The sequence below is a fragment of the Lepisma saccharinum genome, chromosome 13, assembly GCF_977018435.1.
Source record: "Lepisma saccharinum chromosome 13, izLepSacc3.1, whole genome shotgun sequence".
Classification (NCBI taxonomy): domain Eukaryota; kingdom Metazoa; phylum Arthropoda; class Insecta; order Zygentoma; family Lepismatidae; genus Lepisma; species Lepisma saccharinum.
In genome coordinates, this window is record NC_139241.1 from 1,073,528 (window position 1) to 1,099,621 (window position 26,094).

A 26,094-nucleotide genomic window follows, 5' to 3' on the forward strand; every position below is an offset into this window, starting at 1 on the left:
ATTGAACCCCAGGAAATTTTATATAAATACCAAAGCCAAAAATATTAACACACATACACACATACACACACACACAAATCACACAGCTGAACCCAACTGATATTTTTTATTCAGTATAAAGTTTTGAATTGAAACCCAGGAAATTGTATATAATAAACAATAATAAAAATGCCAAGTCAAAAATATTGCAATCAGTGCAATAAAAATATATTTAGCTCTAATTGGGCCAGACACCAAAAGATTTGTAACCCAGACAAATACAGAACTCCCACAAAAATTTGCCCCAAATGCAATAGAAAATATAGCATGCAATACTTCACATATACACATAAAGATACTTGTTCTGCACAGTCATCAATATTGCCCCCACAACCATCCACATCTGGTCTGAAAAGAAAGCATGAAGCACCTCTTAATGCCAGAGCAGCAAAACAGCCACGCTATGAACCCATCCATAGCAGTTTTAATAGCCAATTAAGAGATTATCGGTTTGTATCAGAGCCAAGATGTGGTATTGAGAATTTTTTGAGCAGTGTAAATCCTGATCTGCAGGCAATTCTAAATGCACAAAATGGCTCTTATAAGCTGTCCCTCAAATTGTATACTCAATATAAGAAACCAAATGGCACAAAATTTACACAGCCCCACATAACAGAAACTGTACCGGTATATTCAAATGCAAATTCAGACACAATAATAAGCAGGTTGATAGATCAATTGAATATCAAACACTCTGAATTTGCAGCAAAAGAGTCTGGATGGAGCCTATGCGGCTCTCCACACAAGTTATATGTTAATATTTCTGAATTCAGCCCATTACAAGGATCTACATATCTGCCATTACCTGACAATATTAAAAACAAAAGAGCCGTGGTTAATATAGAAAATACCGACCAGAAATGTTTTTTGTGGTGTATATTAGCTGCTTTGTATCCAGTTTCAAGAAATCCTCAGAGAATAACTTATTACAAACAACATGAGCACGATTTTGATGAGGCAATGGAGGGTTTAGAATATCCAATGTCTATTCAGAATATTGATAAATTTGAAAAAAGAGCCAGGGATATGAATGGTAGACAATTATCTATTAATGTATTTATTTGTTCCACTGGCAATTGCCCGATAGAACCTCTCAGAATCAGTATATTTGATGATGATTCTGCTGTTCCGATTGATTTGCTCTTAATTGAAGGGGATGGCACATATCATTACACTCTGATACATAATCTTGAAGCTTTAGTGAGAACACAACTAGACAAATCCAATATAATATTCAAGTTGTGCAGAAGATGCTTAACTGTATTTTATGGTCAAAAAATGGTGAAGGGGGTTCGTGAAGAGAGTGCAGAAATTGCCAAAAACAAGTTAATTGAGCATCTGAAATACTGTGGGAACCATAAACCTGTTCATATGGTGATGCCTAATCCAAGTGAAAATTGTAAATTCAAAAAATTTGAAGCCTTGTTGGAACACCCAGCATATATTGTCTGTGATTTTGAATCAATTCTCAAATCTCTTGCATCCTGCAATCCAGATCCTGAAGAATCTTCAATTACACCATACCAGCTACATGAACCTTCCAGCTTTTATTATGTGGTTGTACAGGATGGTGTTGTTAGTAAAGAATATTCATACATGGGGCCAGATGCCATCAAAATATTTGCACATAGAATAGAAAATGAGTGCCGTGACATAGCATCTAATATTTTGTTGAAATCAAAACCCATGTTGTTTTTAACAGAGAAACAGATTGAAGATTTCAACAATGCAGAAAAATGCCCTGTATGTGATTCTGAATTTTCAGATACAAATATCAAGGTGAAACACCATTCTCATACAGATGGTAAATTCTTAATGGCCCTGTGTAATAGCTGTAATATTCAGATCAAGAGACCAAGATTTGTCCCCATATTTTGCCATGGAGCATCCAATTATGATTTCCATCATTTGATCAGATATGAGGGGTTTGACAAGCAGAATTTAAATATTTTAGCTGAAAATGATGAGAAATATATTGCTATTAGCAAAATAATTAAAGTTAATGGTGTTCCTATTCACATAAGATTTCTTGATTCTTACAGAATTTTATCTGCTAGCCTGGCTACACTGGCCACTCAATTATCTGATGATCAATTCAAAATCACACGTGCATTGTTTCCAAATCAGGACCTGAAATTAATTAGGCGGAAGGGTGTATATCCATATGACTATGTTACAGATTTTTCTAAATTTGATGAATGTTCTTTGCCTCCACAACATGAGTTTTACAGCAAAATCAGAGGATCTGGAATCACTGATGAAGATTATCACCATGCCCAATTGATGTGGAACAATTTAAAATGCCAGACATTTGGTGATTATCACATGGCATATTTGAAACTTGATGTGACCCTCTTAGCTGATATATTGCAGGCATTCAGAAAATCTTCCATGAAAAATTATGAGCTGGACCCAGTGTATTTTTACAGTGCCCCGGCCCTAGCATGGGCTGCAATGTTTTTAAACACCAAAAAGCAATTGGATCTGATCCAAGATCAAAATAAGTATCTGTTTATGGAGGAAGATATAAGAGGGGGGATGGTGCAATGTTCTCAGAGATATGCCAGAGCAAATAACAAATATATGCCTGATTATGATCCAGCACTGCCATCAAATTATATACTGTATGTAGATGCCAACAGCCTGTATGGTTATGCTATGATGGATAAACTGCCATATGCAGGGCTTGAGTGGGTTGAAGATTTCAATATTGAAGATCTTAAGGATTTTGATGACAGTAACTATGGCCTCTTCTTAGAGGTTGATCTGACAATTCCAGATAATTTACATAACAAATTTTCTGATCTGTCCCCAATTCCCGAGGTTAAGTGCTCACCTGGCTCTAAACAGAAGAAATTGATGATGACTCTGGAGCCAAAACAGGGCTATGTCATATATTACAAGAACCTCCAGTTCCTGATGCATCATGGTGTTCAAGTGACCAAAGTTGGCAAAGTCTTAAGGTTCAGGCACTCAAGATGGTTGAAACCATATATTGATACAAACACGGAGCTTCGAACATCTGCAAAGAGCCAATTTGATAAGGCCTTGTTTAAATTGATGGTCAATTCTGTATATGGCAAAACAATTGAAAATGTCAGAAAACATACCGATGTTAAAATAATTACTGACCCCAGCCTGAGCAAAAAATTGGTTGCAAAGCCTAATTTCAATTACAGAAGAATTTATGATGAAAATATGGCACTTTTCAACATGAAAAAAACAAAGATTAAGTTTGATAAACCTATTTATGTAGGGGCTGGGATATTGGAATTGGCCAAATTACATATGTTAATATTGTATTATGATGTGTTGAAACCTTTTTATAAGGATCGTGTAAAATTGATGTACATGGACACGGATAGTTTTATTCTTGATATTAAAACAGAAGATGTTTATAAATATATGACTCAGCCTGAATTGTTTAAATATTTTGATACCAGTGAATTGCCAGGCCATCTGAATATTCAACCCCACAACAAAAAGGTGCCTGGCAAGTTAAAAGATGAGACACTTGGTGATGTTATTGTGGAATTTGCTGGGTTAAGTGCCAAGATGTACAGTTTTAAAACATGTAGTGCTGTTGTCAAAAAAGCCAAGGGCATTGGCAAAGTAACTGTTGAAAAAGAGCTCCAATTTGAAGATTATAAAAATTGCCTCAAATCCCAGAATTTAATCAGAACATCAGAATCCAGAATTCAGAGTGTGGATCACTTGTTGACTTCAAATGTTGTAAGAAAAGTGGCCCTGGACCCACATGATGATAAGAGATGTATTTTATCATGTGGCATACATACTTTACCATGGGGGCATTGTGATTTGAAAAATGGGAATCAATGCCCAATTACAGAGCATGATTTGAAATAAATAAACATGCCTATGAACTTATTTGGGTTCAAAAAACAGGCTATTATGGAGCTGCCAACACCACAACCCTCTCCTGATATAATATCTAAACTGAGTGGCTTGTTAATTATTCATCTGAACAGCATATTTACAGATATTGATGATGAAACAGGTAAAATATTGTACATATTTAACAATAATTTAAATCATTACCAATTACCTGTAGGTGGGCAATTGCAATTTATTACAACCCCTGAGGGTGATGTTAAAATTTCAGTAGGGAGAAATATTTACAGAATTAAGCACTCAAACATGGTTTCTGGCACTGTATATACTGTTTCTGCTGGTGATTGCTTATATATTGAGGTCCCTGGATCTTATGACAAGCTTATACCCTTTTTTATAGAATTAAGAATCAGATATTCAATAATAAATAACTACTAAATCAAAAATGCCTAATGATATTTTTGGCCATACAAGACATGAAGATCACAGTGATGAGATTTTGATGCTTGATGTCAGAGTCAAGAAATTAAGAAGTGATTTACAAGCTTTACAAACTACACTCAATGCCAGTCTTCAATTAGAAATTACAAATTTGCAATCACAATGCATGGACCCTCTTCTTAAAATTGATTCTGAACTCAAATTGTTGCTTCAGAAATATACTGATTTGGCCACATTAGATAATTTTCAAAGTTTAGAAGAAGCTGTAGCAGCTCTTCAAGCCAAATTTAAGACCCAGGCTAACAACTCTGAGCAATTGAAACAACAATTGGAAGAACAGATAAATAATGTCCAGGCACAGCTCCAAACAATTGTCAAAAGCATAAAATCACAAGAAGATTTTGATCTAGTGATTTCCACTCTAAAGGAACAGATTCAGTCACTCCAAATACCTAATCTGGATCCTCTGAACAATGCCATAGCCGAGGTTAAAGAAAAAATTGAGACACTTGAAAATTTTATGAACAATTTGCCATCTTCTGATGCTTTGAGTGCAATAACTCGGAGTGTAGCAAATATTAAGCTGCAACTTGAAACATATGAAGATTTTGGAAAAATTCAAAGTTCCATAACCCATCTTGAAGGTACAATAGCAGCAGTGCAAAGTGATTTGGCAAATGTACTAGAATCCCGATTGCCTGGGATTGTAGATACTCTTGTCAGTGTCCAGCACCAAATCACAAAGCTTGAAAACCTCAACACTGAATCTGAGCTATCTCATTTTCATCACTTGATCGATGATATCCAAACAAAACTTGAAATTTTACAACAATCCACACCCACTCAGGCAGATATAGCTCTGCTCCAAGATGCTATGCAAAATGTGGCTGATGCTTCTGAATTAAACAATGTGAAATTGGCACTTGAATCTTTGCAAAATACAGTATCAAATCTTCCTACATCACAGGAACTTAAAAATATTAAGAGGGCAGTGAATAGGATATTGAAATCAGAAGATATCAAGAATATCCAGGCAGAGATCAAACATCTCACTCAGACAGTGGCCACTCTTCCAACTAATCAACATATTAATGAACTGCATGCCCTATTTGAGGATATCAGAAGACAGGTCCATGATCTTACAGCTCAAAATTCAAAATTGGCAATTGTTGAAAATTTGCAACAAATTGTAGCTAATATCAAGCAACAGCTAGGGACCATGGAATCCAATCAAGCAAATGCTCTGTCTGTTTTTGCCACCCAGCTACAAGAAATTGTGCAACAATACAAAAAACTTGTTGTGGACATAAAAATCAAGCCAGGCCATGATGATGTTGTTAGGACTATCAATGAGCACCTTGAATCTGTAACAAGTAGATTGCTCACAGCAGAAAAAGAAATAACAGGCATAATTGAAAATCCTAAACATACAGTAATTCTTGAATTGTACAGCATCCCCAACAAAGAATATGATTCTCCATTTACACCAGGTGGCAAAATATATATGCTGTCCCCTGCACAATTTTATTACCAGTTCTTTGTTGGGGGCACATTGAGACCAATCAAGATCAAATATTGGCTACAGCCACAGGCACACCACTACCCCACCTTATCAATAACAAATGCTGATAACAAAGTGAAAATCACCAGTGTAGAATTGGAGGATTTTACAGATCCCAATACATTAGAAACAGCCTATACTGAAGATGATGGCTCTTTGGAATTTAAAATACAAATTGGAGACAAATTATATTTAGAAAATCCTGCAGTATCAGCTGCTGAACACCCCATAGTTGCAATATTCTTGTTTACATATTATGTCTAGAGAAATTATTGTTGATGAATTACACAGACAAGCCCGACATAATTTTAAGAGACTCCCAGTAGTCACAAAGGGCATAGATGATTTATGGCAGAGCGACTTGATTGAAATGGCAAGTGGACAGCTGAAAAACTTAGACAAAATCAACAAGGGCTACAAGTATCTACTCACTGTAATAGACACATTTTCAAAATTTGCCTGGGCTGTGCCACTCAAATCCAAGACTGGGGCATGTGTTACAGAAGCCATCAGAACAATCATCAATCAGAGTGGAAGATCCCCGCGCTATTTGCAAACAGATAATGGCAAAGAATTTTATAATTCAGTGTTTCAACAATTTATTAAAAGCCAGGCAATACAACATTATTCGAGTTACAGTGACCTCAAAGCCTCAATTGTAGAGAGATTCAACAGAACCTTAAAAAATCTTATGTATAAACAATTCACACTTCAAGGTAATTATAAATGGATTAATATTCTTCCAGAACTTCTACATAAATATAACAATTCTGTCCATTCCACAATCAACATGAAACCCTCCGAAGTAACTTCATCTGATGAGCAAAAATTGATCAGCACTGTTTATTATCCAAGATACCAGCCAACAACAAGAAAGGCCAAATACAAGGTGGGTGATCAAGTAAGAATCAGCAAATATAAGCACTTATTCAAAAGAGGCTTTACAAGAAACTGGAGCACTGAATTATTTACAGTAGTTCAAGTTAAACCCGGGACCCTTAACACATATATAATAAAGGATCACCGAGGAGAAATTCTCAAAGGCAGGTTCTATGAACAAGAGCTCAGCAAAACTAAACAGCCTGACACATATCTCATAGAAAAAATCATCCGCAGAAAAGGCAACAAGTTACTTGTCAAATGGCTAGGACTTCCAGAACACAGCTGGATCGATGCAAACAAAATAATAATATGAGCACCTGGGATGTTATAAAAAGGCTGCCAGAACCTGAACAGCAGAATAAGAGAAATGGGAAGTTGCTACCTGAAAATATTAGGTGTCTTATTGTTGGGCCATCTGCTTGTGGTAAAACTACACTAATGGTTGATAATTTTTTATTGGCACCCAACTGGTTAGACTGGAAAAACAGGCACTTGTATATCTTCTCTAAGAGCTTGGAACAATTAAAATATCAGCAGCTGATAAAGCTATATGATGGATTGAATATTGCCACTTTTGAACCAGATGTTAAGCCACTTCATGAATGTCTCGATAATTCTGTTGTTGTGTTTGATGATATTATATTGGATAATCAAAACAAGGTTAGAAATTTTTTTACACAGGGCCGGCACAAAAACATTGATTGCTTCTACCTGGCACAGACTTTTTCAAAAATACCCAAGCAGCTGATCCGAGACAATAGCAATTTTATATGTGTGTTTCATCAAGACCATACCAACCTCAAACACATACATGATGAATATGTAGGTGGGGACTTGAGCTACAATGATTTTTCCAAGTTTTGCAGCAAGTGCTGGAACCAGGACAGTTATGGCTTTGTCACAATTGATATGACAAGAACACCCAATAGTGGCAAATATAGAAATAAAATCAACAATTTTTTAGACATTGAAACATATATAAATAAACATGAAAAGGCCAATAATTGATGATCTTAAATTAAGAGATTATCTTGTAAAAAGATTTAAAGGATGGAAATCAGAGAACCGTGGAATTTATGAAAAACACAAACAAACAGAACAGCCTGTAATTGATGCTATTAATAATTTAGGTAAGAATATCAAAACTGTTACAGAGCAAAATCAAAATTTGCTCACAGAGCTTGTACCTGTAGCTGCTAGGAACATATTAGATTATCCACTCACCCCACTTTCCAGTATTCATACACCTAGTCCTATTGCTCCTAGAAGAATTGAGGCTAGTCAGGATCCTATTGAATTGGGTCTTCTTGCTCAAAAATATTTAACCACACCTAAAGACAATAAAGATGAGGTGTTTGGCTTATATGCTGACACAGAGCTTGATGGCAGCATCATACATAGAATTGGCAATTTCAGAGTAACATTTATGGGGGATGATCTGATTGTATATTCAGAATCTCATCTTGGAGAAAAAGGTGCTTTTGTTAAGTACCCCGGCACACCTGGATTGTGGGAACTGATGACTAGGAAAAGGCCTGGCAGCTATACAGATCAAGATTATGAATATTACAAAGAAATATTAATAAAATCAGATGCTCTATACCAGAACAATGATCCCACACAAAAAAGAGTCAAGTCGAGCAGTGGGGCAAAATACAATAATTTAATCAAGCCCATATGGTCACAGATCAAGACTGGCAGTGGAATCAAACAATACAACACCCTGCCCAAAGAATTTGTGTGGGTTGATGATGTCAGGAAACTTGTAGATAGGCTATTGGTGATAGCTGGGGAGGAAAATGCTGGGAACCACAATTTTTACAATGAAAAGGTTGGAATTATGGACATGATAAGCACAAAATTGTCTAATTTTATAGTGAATGACACTAAGGGGATTGGATATCTCATAAAAATTATTAATACTCTACCACCTAAATTTTGGAATATTTCTGAGGGTCGGGGCCTTGTTAATGACATTATAAACAAACTGCCATTTGAACTACATATTCCAGGCTATCAGTATTGTGGTCCAGGCACAAAACTGGATCATAGATTAAACAGAGGGGATCCTGGTGTTAATCCCTTAGATGCTGCTTGTAGAGACCATGACATAGCATACAACACACATTCTGATCTTGACAAGAGACATGTTGCAGACAAAAAATTAGAAGAGGCTGCATTTGGCAGATTTGTAAGCAAAGATGCTTCTTTGAGTGAAAAAATAGCAGCATTGGGAACCACCATAGCTATGAGCACCAAACAAAAACTGGGGTGGGGGCTGTGAATATGTATATAATAAACCTACAATGAAGGCCAAGGGTGTTATGTATCAAATACCTTATGCAGGTCTCAAATCTCTTAAAACTATTGATAGCCTTTTAACCAAAAAGCAGCGCAAGAAGAAAAATTCTTGCCTTGCCAAGGGGCATGGTATGAAATTGTTACTTAGTACCCCCCAATTAAAAAAATTACAGCAATCAAGAAAAAAATCACATGTGGGGGGATTTATATTTACCATCCCTGCCATATTAGCTGCTCTCGGGGCTGTGGGGAGCTTGGCTGGGGGATCAGCCGCCATAGCAAAAACAGTAATAGATGCCAAGAAAAATAGGGCAGAATTAGATGAGCAGAAGCGCCATAACCTGGCCATTGAGAAACAAGGCAAAGGTGTTAAGAGAGCCATGAATAAGTTTAAAAAAAACAAGAGCCGCTTACAAACCAAGATATTGAAGCTTTAATCAAGCCACTGGGCATCAAACATTTTAGAGGTGTGTACATGTCTGATTCTTTACCAGAACAACCACTCAACAAAGAGTGTGGCATTGTTAATTTGGATAAGTTAAAAAATCAGGGCACTCACTGGATTTGTTATCTTAAATATTTAAAAAATAAGGCATTTGTATTTGATTCATTTGGAGGTGTTCCACCTGAAAATTTAATAAAATATCTAAATTCAGCTAATCTTTATTACAATAATGCCCGTGTTCAAAACTTCAAAGATGTTAATTGCGGACATTTGTGTTTATCAGTTCTTAGATATATGTCTCAAATAAATAAACCATCAATTGAAGATTTTCAAAAAGCCTTGTGGTATTTAAAACATCATGTGGGTATTCCATCTCACCAGCCAAAATTCAATATTGAAACTCAAATTGCATGATGACATAGTGTATCCCAAAACAATAGCTCTCAGAGCATTTTATGGCATGTACCTAATCCCTAATATTACACACCACAACAACACAATTGCAGTTGGGGATGAAAAAATTGTCATCACTCCAGGGCAATATAATCTCTCCACTCTAAATGCTCAATTACCCAGAGGTGTAGTGTTAAGTCAAAATTCTGTCACTCACAGAGTAGAAATTGTATCTGCTACAGAAACAGTGGATCTGGCTACTATAGGAGAGCTGTTGGGATTTGAGAACAACACAAAACTTGAACCAGGCATCAAACACACTGCTATGAATATACCTAAATTCTTAGCCATAGAGAGACTGAATATTCACTGTAATGTGGCTGAGGGTATGATCACCAAATCAAATGGCATAGGCACTCACAAACAAACTGGCATCATTGCAACATTCAAACCTAACTCTGAATTCATGGAGCCTATCATCTACAATCCATCACCAACATTATATTTTCCTGTGTGCCATAATAGAATAGATAACATTGAATTGATGGTCACTAATGAAAAAGAAGAATTAGTTGATTTTGCTGGAGCCACAACAACTGCAATCATAGAGATTAATATTTAAATAAAAATACATACAAAAAAAATGGAAAATATTGAGAGTTATGAGCTTCAATCATTCCCTCCAAACAGGAGGACATTTGCAAATTTAAATCAACCCAACACAGAAATTGAGGTTGATCTTGATGTAGGGGATGGATTTATACACCCTCACAGAGCAGATCTATACATCAAATTTGATGTTGTAAAGCTCGATGGTACAGATTATCCGGCAAACACAAATATAAGATTGGTGGATAATTTTGTACCCCATCTATTCTCTGAAATTGAGATCAGAAAGCATGGCGTTGTTATAAACAGAGTGGATTATCCCGGCATTACCTCCACAGCTTTGGCCACATTAAAATTATCCAAAACCGAGGCTTCATACTACAAAATAGGTGGATTTGAGGCTGGTGATAAGATATTATCTAAAAACCACACAGTGCTGTTCCCGATGCGCCTATTGCCAGGATTCTTCTCAGATTACAAAGAAATTATGTGGAAGGGTGGGTTAAGAATTACATTTAGAAGAGCTGCAAATGATAACAATGCTTTGATGAGGTACAGTGCAATAAACCCTACAGGGGAAGCTCTGCCCAATACCCTACCAGATGCAGGCAAATGCATTATTCAGACTATGGAGTTAAGAATCCCTGTTGTTGAATATGAGGCCAGCTATGCTCTTAAATACAAAGCAGATATAATAAAAAATCCACAGGTTCCTCTGCAATTTTATACATATCAATGTGTACAGAAGCCCGCAACTGGTTCTTATTATGAATTTGATGCTACAAATTCATTCTCCAGCATACAATTTGACATGCCTGATTTTGTAGTGGTATTGTTTCAGACTGGAAGACACAACAATCAGGAAAAAAATTCAAGTAAATTTGATAGCTGCAACATCAAGAACATTTATCTTAAAAATGGCAGAAATGAGGTATTTCCTAGAGAAAATTACAATTTAGACATGTCCAAGGATGATTTCCTCAAATTATATGAGGCATTTTCTTCCTTCAAACGTGTCACTACAGGCAATACTGATATGTATTACACTCCAGATGAATTCAAAGCACAGAGACCCATGTTTGTAATCAACACTTCAAAAAGGAAACAAGTTGTGGTGAATGACAGGACAAATATTAAAATTATCTGTGAATTCCATGAGGCATTACCTGATGACACCATATGTAGTGTTATTCTCATAGGTGAAAAATCATATGTTTATGATGTAAGAAATGAGAGAGTCACGGAGCAATTCTAGAGGTCCGATTCAAACACAGAGGCCCTTTGATTATAAACAACACTTTGCTGTCAGGAAATATATTACTTACCCAAATTTTATAGTACATCTGCTCGTGGCAGAAAAGCTTTTATACCTACCCAAAACACAACACATCTGCCAAAAGCTGAAATACAGAAATATATTCTGTAAGTTAAAAACTTGAGCCTATATTATTGCAACAAGACCAAACCTGCAATTCAGTTTGCATGACAAATATCCATGAAGCCAATATTAGGAATTTCCTCAATATGATGAATGGCAAGTAATTTTCCCTGAAAGGGGATACAGTACAGATAAGAATTTCTCTTTGAGTTCTATGACAAATGACATGTAATTTCCCTCGGAAAAAACACAGTGCAGGTTAAGCCAACAGATAAAATCTCCCAGGCATACAGAAAAAAGGCAATTACTTTTTGATGATGAATAATATGTTATTTCTCTCTGAAAAGACACAATATAGATTATATCTGCTGGCATACAGAAAGAAGGCAATTACTCTTTGATGATGAATAATATGTTATTTCTCTCTGAAAAGACGCAGTATAGATTATATCTGCTGGCATAAAAGAAATATAATTTTCCCGGGCAAGCATAATTTATTACTGGCCAAAACATAGGATTAATTAAAAGATTAGAAGAACATGCAAGCAATTAATTATGTTTACTTGACCTCTATTCTATTGTATTGATCAGAGAGTTTTGCTTCATAAAAATATAACAGCAGTTAATATGATTTTATACCCAGACAACAGCTATTAACTAGGTTCTGTTGTATAACACTTTTACCAGGTTTTCAGATCTGGGAGTTGTATATCAACTAGCAGTAATTATTCTCAAAATCTCACGTATGGAATGCCACATGTATTTCAATCTATCAGGACTTGAACCCAGAGCCCCTTGTTTACAAGACAATTTGCCATCAGGGGAGGCTTCACATTTTACCAGGATTCAAACCCGGGCCTTTTGATTACAAGGCAATAAAAACCATGCACCACACTCTACTGGCTCTCAGAACCCAATAAATATCAATTCAAGATTCCTGGGATTTTAACAAAAAAACATACTATAAACAATAAGATGATAAGAGAACTTGACTTAGTTTTAAGTATGGGCAAATCAATCTGAGGGGCTCTTCCTTTCACAAAAAATTCCCGAGGGCATTTTTACAAAAATCTTGGATTAGACAGGGTTCCACACTTGAGCAAAAAGCTCATATGCTCATGTTGAGCTTGTTTTAAGTGTAAGCAAATCTGCTTGAGGGGGGCTCTTCCTTTCCTGAGTTTATAATACAGTCAATACTACTACTTGCATTTAGCGAATAGACTAAGGTCTGGACCATATGTCCGTATGTGTACGGTTGGCAACGCTGCACTTTCACCACTAGATTTTCCTCCTCCTCCTTTGCTGATATGCTCAGCCCTGCTCTACAGTTAGCTGGGACAGGATTGAGATGGCATATCATGTTGAATTACATATTGAGCTTTTGTTTATGCTCTTGAGTATGCCATTGAACAACTTAGATGCAGATCACTTTGTGGTAATTCCTCATGAAAATTCCACTTCGGAATACAAAATATTTCAGATACAATGCACATCAGATTTTAAAGTTAGCGACAATTTCAGTCTGAAGAATAAATGGCATATTTCATGTTTGTTAGATTTAATTGATTATTATTTCTATATATAGTACATATTGAAAATATGTTTTCAATAACTTCCATTACGAAGTCATATTTTTCTTTCAAAAAATTGATACAGAAAAACATTCATAAATGTGAGAAAATGTACATAAAATCAGTGGTGACTCATGGCTTTTTTTTGAAGTGTAGGAAGAAGTTATGGTAAACTGAGGAAGGCTTGAAAAATGCATTCAATTACAGTCACACAACTCGCTCGTATTGCATTTAGAATGTTACTTGCAGGCCCATACACAAAGTAGGGCAAGGGGCCCTTGCCCCCTTGAACTAGTTTTTTTTTTTAAATGTGAACCTATAAAAACCAACGAAAATAGTATTGATGATATTTCTGATTTTGCAAGAATTTTGATTTTGTCCCCTCTTCCTGTCGTGTGGATTGAGGATAATAGAAAGTGCTGCTTAAACTCTGAAATTATGCTAAATACTTCTAAATTGTGCTAGGATTTATTATTAATTACTTTTTCAGATAACTGCAGTTTTAAGTTCAATTATGCACATACTTTTCGAGTTTTGAACTTGCGTTACTTATTATTCACTACCCAAAATTGTGTAGAATGGCTCAACAAAAGAAGTAGGTTCAGCATAGAACTTGAAACAGTTTGAGAAAATTGTTTGTTTACCACCAACCTTCTATCGATTTACTGCCATAAAATCTCCTCAGGAACAAAATCGACAGGATAAAGAAAATATAGAGGATGAATCGTCGCATGGTAGTAAAAAAATGCGTGTCCTTGTGTATGCACCATTTTATTTGAAACAAGTCCGCTGGTGAAGTACAAATAAAATTTGGACGTAATTATATTTCAATTTCCTGAAAACCTATTCCTTTGAATTCGATTTTCCTCTACCAGGGACTTGCATTTGCAGATTATGCTACATTTTACCATTATGCCAAAAGAAGGATAGGGGCCAACGAAGATCAAACTGTGCTATGTTTAGTACCATTTTGATGTGGTTGGCACCACTGATTGAGGAACCCCTCGATGCTTCCTCGCTGGATACTTAAAAATCGCAACCTTCCCCCCTGCCCCTTTTCCACTCTTCACCCATCTGTCTGTAGGATGACCGCCGATATTCCTCAGTGAGTGGCAGCCAAGCCTGTGTGTCCATTGGCTGTGGTTCTGTGGCTGGAAGGAGCGGCATCAGTCAACTCTTGACAGTAGCTAACCTAGTCAATTGTACATACATTGAGCTCATAATTTTATAATGTGCATTATTATTAAACTCCTAAATAGTAGAGAACTGGAAGCAAGTATAAATGAACTGTAGGAAGTTCCTCACTTCCTACATGGAGGAATCGCCCCTGCATAAAATGTAGCATATTATAGATCTGGGGGTGGGGGGACATCTATCGATATTTTGTTTGGAAAATTGAAAAAAGAACAGCCTACATGGAAAATACAATACTTTCAGGCCAGTCCACTAAGTGTTAAATCACTGCCAAGGTAAAAGAGTGAGTGTCTTTCTCATATTAAAGTTAGAATGTCTTGGCCAATTTAAGAAACTCTGTAATTCAACAACACTGTATATCAGGTTGAAGGTAATGAATGTCTGACTGATCAAAAACAATTCTGAATGCATAAAATGAACCGTGGAAAAAGTTCTGAATATTGGTATTACATATGATACTCACCTGGTCCTATTACAAATCCAATAACCTGAGCTAGAGAGACCATGGAGATGGCCTGCGTCCTCTCTCTTATGGTTGTAGCAGCAGACAAGTACGACCTGCAGACTGCAACACTAGCTGGAATTAGAGTTATTAAAGACTAATAATTCACTGTTCCATGAATTTCTTCACTAATATTACAATATATTATGAAAACTCTCTTGTGAGATACCTTGAATGTGAAACATTGTTTACATTGGAAGAAGGGTAGGATAATTCTTTATTTATATTTTACAGATCTCATTGACATTTCTCCTTGGCTTATTATTATTAGTAGCACCCGAAAGTTTGGCAAAATGCCTTTTTCTTCCTGCTGCATTTATTGACAAATTTTTTCTTGATATACATTTTTTAAGTTGTTGCTAATGTTTTAGAAGCTTTTTAATTTGGCCTATTTTGTACCTTACTGCTCATTTTTAATTTTAATGCCTTTTTTTGCCATTTGCAATGACATTTTAGACATATTTTTTAATTCTGCATAACTTATTTCTCTTTCAAAGAAGTTATTTATTAGCACATTATGGTGCAGCCAGAGACAATTACAAAGCTGAATAAAGCGAGTGATAGATACTCTTATAGCATCCATGAGTCTTCAAGGAATCATTGCAAACGTGTAATGAGTGCAAATGTGGAATTGTAAAGATTGAAAACAATTTGTAATATTCTTAAAGGTGGAATTTTTTTTCTTGATGATATGAATCCTGTTACAATAGCCTGTTTCATGTTTGGCCCAATTACTTCTGTTGAAGTAGAGAGATCATTTTCTGTTATGAAGAAGCATTCCTTCTGAATGAATATCGAAAACATTATATATAAAAGAAAACACAAGTGGATATGTGCAATCAAGGCAACAAAGGAAAGTAAAAATATTATTTCCATGTAGATTTTAACTTTTTGAATGAAATTATAGATAGAAGTGACTTGGAATTTGCCACTTTTTTCTGTTTATTGTGCCTATTTTTTTGCTTTTGGTGCCTATTTTCCACATAATAAATGCCTTTTTGCCTGCCTATTTTAACCGAAATAAATGCATGGACTTTCAGTCTCTAATTATTAGCAATGCTAGATGTATGCAAGCAAGGGTGCTCACACACACCTTATTCTGGTTCTGTACCCTTAATCGTCATCTCAATGATAAGAAACAATCTCGCACAGAAAAGTAATATCTTTCATCCAATTTACAATGAAATTCTGAATATCATACAAATTGTGAGATCTAGTTAGGAAAGACCAGACATAATGGTTGTAAAGTTAAGGCTTTAACAGATCTAACCTCTCCAACAATAGTGTTATGCACATGTACATTATGAAAATTTGTGTGTCTTACTCACTAAATATATTCATACTATAAAGAGAGTATAAAAAACTTACGTGAGTATAATAGTCGTAAAACTCCTTGCAGACGACATTTCGTGAAGCTACGCTTCGCTTCTTCAGGTATTTCTTTTCAGTATGTAAAATACTTCGTTATGCACATGAAATAAATATTTACATTCAAATCAAGATATGTGGGTGAGGAGGGGGGGGGGATGTTGCAAACTACAAACACAGCATCTCTGCCAGAAGGGATTTCCCTGGTCGTGCATTGTGTGTACAGAAATATGAAACGTGAATTCTTTCCGATAATTGTGGTTATTGTTTTGCAGTAGTTGTACAAAATCGACAAATATAATTTTTCTTTTACATACACTAGCAGCAGAAAGTTTAGACTCACCTATGAAATTTATTGTTTAAATGAAAATAAAATGCTATTAGTTGAAACCAATCATCATATTTGAACTTGTATGGGTATGTTACACACCAACCTACAGTACTGTGCAAATTAATGTGGACAAAGAGAAAAATATACATTTTTTTTAGTTTTTACACTCTTTATGTGAGATAATCGAATAAATACGTAACAGATTTATACTAGTAGTATCAGCTAACTTTTTGATGCGTACTTGAGAATGTTTACAACAATTGCAAGGTTTGAAGCATTGTTGTTGGTGTTTCATTGTTGTCGTTGTGCAATGCCAATATTATTAACCAACAGACTTCTGTGAGAGCTTGGCTGTAGTAAACACACTTTTGTTGGGCTCCGTGTTCCTACGAGTTTTCATTACGGATATAACACCCAGAAAACGTTCTAGAATTATTACACTGAGTGAGAACACATCCATGACTGTGCGGCAAATCGCTGAAGAGGCTGGTGTTGGGAAATCAGCGGTGTCAAAAATTATCAGAAACTACAGGGCAACTGGTAGTTTTTCTCCAAAGCGAAAAGGAAAGTGTGGTAGAAAATGCAAAACAACACCTAGAAGTGACACGTTACTGCTAAGAAACAGTAAAATTCACCCATACAAAACAAGTGTGGACCTGCAACGTGATTTGCTTTCTGCTGGGATCAGTATTCATGCATCAACTGTTCGACGTCGCTTACTTGAAGTTGGAAGAAAATCCAGGAAACCGGTTAAAAAGCAATTGTTGACAGCTAAAATGAAGACGAAACGCCTAAAATGGGCTAAGAAATACCAGAAATGGACAGTCGCTGATTGGAGGAAGGTAATATTCTCTGATGAGTCTCACTTTGAAGTGCATGGCTACAAAGCATCTGTTGTGCGACGAAGTCCAGGTGAACCTTTACGACCTGAACATTGCATTCAGACAGTCAAACACCCACCCAAGCAAATGTTTTGGGGATTCTTTACTTGCAGTGGACCTGGAGGGCTCGTACCAGTGGACGGAATGATGAATTCCGCAAAATACATTGACATATTGAGGCGCAGAATTGTCCCACTCATTCAAAATCCCACTAACGACGGACAAGAAATTTTTCAGCATGACCTTGCTCCTTGTCACACATCAAAGTCTGTACGTAAATTTGCTTCTGACAACAATTTAACGATTCTAGATTGGCCAGGGAATTCACCGGATATGAACCCCATAGAAAACTTATGGGGTATTGTGAAGAAACGTGTTGCAAAAATGGACTGTTCAACGAAGCAAAAGGTCATTACCAATGTGATTCATGTGTGGTTTCATGACAGTGATATCAAAGTTATGTGTTCAAATTTGTATAGAAGACACCAATTTTTCACAAAAAGTTTAAAATGTTAAAAAAAAGGCATCAAAATGCATTTTCCTCACACTGGCTGTTCGTCAATGTGCCCTCCCCTTGATTTGATGACAGCTTTATATATATGCATGGCATTCTTGCTGTGAGTTTTTCTAATGTCTCTGTTTTCATACCTTCCTAGGCTTCCAGTACACACTGCCACAGCTCCTCCACAGAGCTTGGGGTCCTTACTTTTGCCATCCTGTCAAGTTCCTCTCACAATAGCTCAATTGGTGACAAATCAGGTGATTGGGAAGGCCAAATCATTGACTGCAATGCTCCTTCAGCTTCCATTCCTGTGACATATTCCTTACACAATTTTGATGTGTGTTTAGGATCATTATCCTGTTGTAGAACAAATCCTCGACCAATTAATCTTGTCCCAGATGGTACAGCATTGCGTGAAAGAATACGATGATACTGTTTCTGTTCCAGTGTTCCTTGCACTCTCACTAAATCACCAACCATATTGTTACCAAAACATCCCCATACCATGACACTTCCTCCTCCATGCTTCACTGTTGGAATAATGCAAGCTTCCAAAACTCTTTCTCCAGGGCGGCGACGAATGTATTGGCGGCGGTTAGAACCAAATTTTTCATATTTTGATTCATCCGTCCAAAGTTGTTTCCATTGTTCGATGGTCCAGTTAGCATGATCTTTGGCCCACTCCAGCCTTTTACGCTTGTGTACGGCTTTCAACAATGGTTTACGAACTGCTACTCGACCAAATAATCCAGCCGCACACAGATGACTTTTCACTGTTGTAACAGACACTGGTTGCTCTCTTGTTTTATTTATTTCTGCGCATATGTCCACTGCCGAATGCCTTCTGTCACGCTTACTGAGGATGACAATCTGGTTGTCCTCGACGATAAACGTCTTCCTTCGATGCCCACAGACTGGCCGATCCTCATGACTGCCAGTTTCCTTTCTTCGTATAACTGCTCTACGGACACTGAATTTGGAAATGTTTAATTGTTTTGCTATTTATCGGTTTGACCATCCAATTTCCTTGTATGCACATGCCTTGGCCCTAATTTCTTGGCTTATATTAGCCTTTTCCCCCATAGTTGCTGGTAAATGCAAACTTGTTCCCGCCTTTACGTCCAATTGGGCACTAATACTTCACAAGGTTCAAATACAAATAGCACGACAATACCAGGTTCTGTAGGTTAAAATTACACACAATCACTTCTGGTATAAGTACCACTGACCCCACAATAACTCGTCAGTAGGTTGATGCAACCACTCACAATCAGTAATATCATTGCAACGTTGAAGATTAACATAGTGAGAATGTATTAAAAGACGGTGAGAACTTGTTAAGAGCATACCGATAACAGAGGAAAAAGTTTATAGAAGAGGACTGGGCACTGATATTACATAAACATCATTCGATAAATACATTAAAATTTCCAAGACATATCACAACAGCATTAAAAACATTCTATAAATATCAATAGTGAAATTCCAGCACAGTAGTGTCACCTGTTGTCACATTTTAAACTTTACTTTCAGTGAATTACAAATTTTTACAGGTGAGTCTACACTTCCTGCTGCTATTGTATATCAAATCTAAAGATATATACAGTGCGTCCATTTCGATCTTCAGCCGAGAGATCGGGAGAAGCGTGGCGGGCGGCGCTGGCGGAGATGCTGACATTTGCGGCCTGTAATGCCCGCTTATGTTTATGGACATATGCAGACAATGATATAAATATTGCAAAACGAGCACTAACCTGTGTTATAATTTATCATCTGTAATTCATCCAAGTTCTGCCCTTATATACACAAAAAAATACGCTTTAGAAACGATGTTAAGAGCCACAGATAATAAAACATTTTAATCATAGTTTTGACCAGTAACGTGCTGCTTAAGTTCATATCCTTGAAAGAGTTTTGTGCCGATGGGGATCGTTTGGAGGTTTCGAATGTGCAACACTGTATCAAGATTACGCTGTAGACGAAACCGTTAAAAGTCAATGGTGTTCTTGAGTTTCCTTGCAATCCGAAATCTCCGAGCTCGAGTTTTTTGTTCCTTCGCGACAGAGCTGTGAATATAGTGGCGAGCGTGTTAATTTCGTACTGTGCGCAAGAGTGTTATTATTGGTTACTTGCCGTTACTTGTTTGTGTTATTGCAGTGTGTATGTGTGTTGTGTCAGTGAGAGGATTGCAATGCCAGCTGCAAGGTTCACGTTACGAGGGGGCTGATAAGTTCTCGGCCCAGAACGACTTTAGCTACAGGCACGAAAGTTTCAGGCTATTCAACGTATTCTCCCCGAAAGTCTACACACTTGGCACTTGGTGGATATCAGTTTGAACAACTCTTATAACACAGGTTAGTGCTTTATTTATATAAATAATAATATAATATAAATATATAATAAACAGGTTAGTTTGCAATATTTATATAAATGTCTGCATATGTCCATAAAAATAAGCGGACATTACAGGCCGCAAATGTCGGCATCACCGTCAGCGCCGCCAGCCACGCTTCTCCCGATCTCTCGGCTGAAGATCGAAATGGACGCACGTCGATAAATTGTGTCTGTTTGATCATATCAGAAGCAGTCGCTTGCTTTTATTGTAAAAAATAATTTTCATAGCCTTGAAGTGATTTAAATTTGTGATGTACTACTTCACTTGATAACATTTAAGATAAAATATCCTAAAATGTGAGAATGGAAACATTAACGGCATTTTTGTACTTTAAAAAAAATATCGCGTGGGTTCTATTTCTCATTCAATATAAATTTCTGGTTTCTTGGCTATTTTATGTCTGATAGATGTGGGAATATAAAATATAAAATAGATAGCCAGATTGATAATATATTTTATTTGGATAATGCACAATTGTATTATTCACTGTCTGCATATTAGTATACAGGGTCTTCCTAAAGTACTGGGACCATTATAATGAAACATAACGCCGAAACCACATGACATAGAGGAGAGTGGTTTTCTTGCAAAATGTTGTACAGCTCAAGAAGTTTTTGGTGTTGTTGTTGCCATTTGTCTTCTAGGCCCATTTTTCTGAAAGGAGGATGCAGGGAAAATTTACTGCGATATGCTTGAACAGTACCTACTCCCCTCAGATGGAGAGGTTGCAGCCATCCCTTATTTTCCAACAAGACAGAGCTCTCCCATAGTGGTCTCATTATGTTCGGGATTTTCTGGATAGACATTACTCTGTGAGATGGATAGGCAGTGACACGCCAATCACCTGGTCCCCGCAATCTACTGATATCACCTCCTTAGATTTTTTCCGTTTGGGGATAGGCCAAGGATTGTGCATAGCACACCACTGTTCCAGATCTTTTTACAATTTGCAGAAGGATCATTGCAGCTGTGCAACTGCAAACAGTTGATGCTTATATGCTGAAGCTTGAATGGGTAGAAGTGGAAAATCAGCTTGACATTCTGAGGGCAACCAGAGGGGCACAAGTTGAGGTGCACTGGCGTACAAGAAAGGAGCTGTAGAACATTTTGAATTAAAAAAAAAAAAAACTTTTTGAGCTGTAGAACATTAAAAAAAACACTGCTCTATGTCATGTGGTTTCAGATTTATGTTTGATTGTCATGGTAACGGTACTTTAGGGACATTATGTATATTAATATACAGACAGTAAAGGTTAATACAAAACAAGAGGCCAAGGAACTTTTTGCATGCACAGTTCCATGTGCCACTGAACAACATGAACTGTAACTGAAGATATAAACATGGGTTCAGTATGATAGGAGATGGTAAACTTAGAATTGCAATATTCTGCTGCCACCTTCCGGTTTCTGATGGTGGCCCCACATCAGGTGCCAATAACTTTAGCAAACGTTCAACTCTTAGCCCACTACACAGCGTTACCTTAACGCAAAAGTTTGTCCATCTACCCAGCACTGCAACTCTGAAACACCTGAGAGTTTCTTTGATATAACTTTATTAACACAACAGTTTAATAACAATATTTTATTCTTCATGGAACAATATTAAGTTGGTACCTATTGGTCCACTGTACACTGTTCGCGACTCCTCACCAAGGGAGGGCAGGGACCATTTGTTCATCAAAAGGTGCCTGGGGAATAGTTTTTATTTAGGACACACTCGTGGAGATTTGATCTATTTACCTCGCTGCAGTGAAAGTGAGCAAGTGTTGCAAGCCTTAAATAAGATGCTATATCGCAGTGAAATTGAAACTTGAGTGAACATCTCCATGCTAAGATGTAATTTAGTCTACCTGACCAAGACTGATATGGAAATGAAATAGATGATTGTGGACTGAAACTACTGAGGCAGATATTTTACATGTATGATTACTGTCAGATTAAAATATTTGATTGTATAAGCTCGATGTCCCACACCGTGGCCATGCAGTCTAAGGCGTCATGCTTTGGGCTCTGGCTACTGGATGCGCACAAGTTCGAGTCTCCTGGGAGAAGTGTAACAACTTTTCTCCTGAGATTTCGGCCAGTGTATGGGACCAGTGGCCATCCACCATCGTGGGAGAAATTGGGGAGCTACGAATGAGTAGTGTAACCCAGTCGTGGAAACCTACAGCAGCGACAGGAGGTTAGTCGTGCTGACCACACGTCACCCTGTAACTGGTTGGATGATCTCCCACCTCAGGTGAGTGAGTGAGTAGAATCAGGTGGGAGTGAGGTCGGTAGGCCCGGCCCCTCAGTGGGCTGTTGCCCCACGGGTTGTATGCTCGATCGTGGGTCCCATGCAGTACTCGATACCCTGTCCAAGTTGTCTCTGGAGCAGGCGAACGAAAACAAGTCTCTGCACAAGTAGTGACACGAGATGGCTCCACAAATGAGAACGTGAGAGGGAACGGGATTGCGTGGAGGGGGAAGCGACTGCAGTTACCAGCCTTCGCAGAAGCATGTACTGCTTCACTCTGCCCATTAGATTTCCTTCCCTTCTCTGAAGCTATGCGCGGCCTTGCTCCAGAGATATCTGGGACAGGCTATAGTTCACATACTCCACCCAATAAACAATGCCGAAAACACGTAAGTCTCGCTTTCATTTGGACAATCCTCATAAAAAATAATACAAAGAATATATCACAGTACAATACGCTTGCAAATAAATGTCGAAAAATATACCTCAAATTACATACATGTATGAATACAGAAGTTAAAACGTACTCACCTGAACTGACGCCAACGATGAACCGAGCCGCTATCATCCAGTACCGACGATAGTGAGAGAACATTTCCAGCATTGAGTACCAGCCGCTGCCAAGCATGAACATGGCGATGCAAACCAGGCAGGGGATCCGGATGGTGACCAGTCTGTTTCCCCACAAGCCCACCAGAGGGGAGAAGATCATCTGGCCCAGGGGATTCGCAGCCACCACCAAGCCCAGAAACGTTTTGTTCGCGTCTTTGTCCAACTGGAAGAGAGACGAGCTTCAAAATCTCAATTATCACTTACAAAGTAGGATCATTAAGAAATAAATTGGTAGCAGCCGCCTGCAATTTCAGCAGGAAATTTGAGGAACGAAGTACGAATGTAGAGCAAATCCAGAGGTAACAGGCTGATGCTTTAGAAACAGGTTTATTATGAACATCTTAATTCTTTCTTTGTATATGAATCAAGAAACAATGTCTCAAAACGACAGAGTCTCTTGAAATATAGCGTCGCGAAAAGAACAGTCTCCGAAGGGCAATGTCGCCAAAGGACAATGTCTCCGAAAGATAAATACGCCGAAAGACAGCGTCTCCAAAGGACAAGGTCTCCGAAGAACAACGACGTCGCCAAAGGACAGTGTATCCGAAAGACAATGACGTCGACAAAGGACAGCGTCTCTGAAAGACAACGACGTCGCCAAAGAACAGTGTCTCTGACAGGTAATGACGTCGCCAAAGGACAATGTCTCCGAAGGACAACGACGTCGCCAAAGGACAGTGTTCCTGAAGGACAACGACGTCGCCAAAGCACAATGTATCCTAAGGTCAACGACGTCGCCAAAGGACAGTGTCTCCGAAAGACAACGACATAGCCAAAGGATAGTCTCCAAAAGGCAACGACGTCGCCAAAGGAGAGTGTCCCCGAAGGACAACGACGTCGCCAAAGGACAGTGTTCCTGAAGGACAACGACGTCGCCAAAGCACAATGTATCCTAAGACGTCGCCAAAGCACAATGTATCCTAAGGTCAACGACGTCGCCAAAGCACAGTGTCTCCGAAAGACAACGACGTAGCCAAAGGTTAGTGTCTCCGAAAGACAACGACGTCGCCAAAGGATAGTCCCCAAAAGGCAACGACGTCGCCAAAGGAGAGTGTCCCCGAAGGACAACGACGTCGCCAAAGGACAGTGTCCCTGAAGGACAACGACGTCGCCAAAGGACAGTGACCCCGAAGGACAACGACGTTGCCAAAGGACAGTGTTCCTGAAGGACAACGACGTCGCCAAAGCACAATGTATCCTAAGACGTCGCCAAAGCACAATGTATCCTAAGGTCAACGACGTCGCCAAAGCACAGTGTCTCCGAAAGACAACGACGTAGCCAAAGGTTAGTGTCTCCGAAAGACAACGACGTCGCCAAAGGATAGTCCCCAAAAGGCAACGACGTCGCCAAAGGAGAGTGTCCCCGAAGGACAACGACGTCGCCAAAGGACAGTGTCCCCGAAGGACAACGACGCCGCCAAAGGATAGTGTCTCCGAAAGACAACGACGTAGCCAAAGGATAGTGTCTCCGAAAGACAACGACGTCGCCAAAGGATAGTCCCCAAAAGGCAACGACGTCGCCAAAGGAGAGTGTCCCCGAAGGACAACGACGTCGCCAAAGGACAGTGTCCCCGAAGGACAACGACGCCGCCAAAGGATATTGTCTCCGAAAGACAACGACGTCGCCAAAGGATAGTCCCCAAAAGGCAACGACGTCGCCAAAGGAGAGTGTCCCCGAAGGACAACGACGTCGCCAAAGGATATTGTCTCCGAAAGACAACGACGTCGCCAAAGGATAGTCCCCAAAAGGCAACGACGTCGCCAAAGGACAGTGTCCCCGAAGGACAACGACGCCGCCAAAGGATATTGTCTCCGAAAGACAACGACGTCGCCAAAGGATAGTCCCCAAAAGGCAACGACGTCGCCAAAGGACAGTGTCTCCGAAGGACAACGACGTCGCCAAAGGAGAGTGTCCCCGAAGGACAATGACGTCGCCAAAGGACAGTGACCCCGAAGGACAACGACGTCGCCAAAGGACAGTGTTCCTGAAGGACAACGACGTCGCCAAAGCACAATGTATCCTAAGGACAACGACGTCGCCAAAGGACAGTGTCTCCGAAAGACAACGACATAGCCAAAGGATAGTGTCTCCGAAAGACAACGACGTAGCCAAAGGATAGTCTCCAAAAGGCAACGACGTCGCCAAAGGAGAGTGTCCCCGAAGGACAGTGACCCCGAAGGACAACGACGTTGCCAAAGGACAGTGTTCCTGAAGGACAACGACGTCGCCAAAGCACAATGTATCCTAAGACGTCGCCAAAGCACAATGTATCCTAAGGTCAACGACGTCGCCAAAGCACAGTGTCTCCGAAAGACAACGACGTAGCCAAAGGTTAGTGTCTCCGAAAGACAACGACGTCGCCAAAGGATAGTCCCCAAAAGGCAACGACGTCGCCAAAGGAGAGTGTCCCCGAAGGACAACGACGTCGCCAAAGGACAGTGTCCCCGAAGGACAACGACGCCGCCAAAGGATAGTGTCTCCGAAAGACAACGACGTAGCCAAAGGATAGTGTCTCCGAAAGACAACGACGTCGCCAAAGGATAGTCCCCAAAAGGCAACGACGTCGCCAAAGGAGAGTGTCCCCGAAGGACAACGACGTC

General features: G+C 38.6%; 1 protein-coding gene across 1 annotated transcript in view; it reads right to left on the bottom strand.

Annotated features, from left to right (window-relative positions):
- Cln7 (CLN7/MFS domain-containing 8) overlaps nucleotides 1-26,094 on the bottom strand; it is a 143,945-nt gene that overhangs the window by 35,268 nt on the left and 82,583 nt on the right. The window contains exons 3-4 of the mRNA XM_083133771.1: nucleotides 23,413-23,656; nucleotides 15,130-15,243 (exon numbers count right to left, since the gene is read on the bottom strand). Of these exons, the coding sequence (XP_082989897.1) occupies nucleotides 15,130-15,243; nucleotides 23,413-23,656 (358 nt within the window). The remainder of the gene's footprint in view (nucleotides 1-15,129; nucleotides 15,244-23,412; nucleotides 23,657-26,094) is intronic.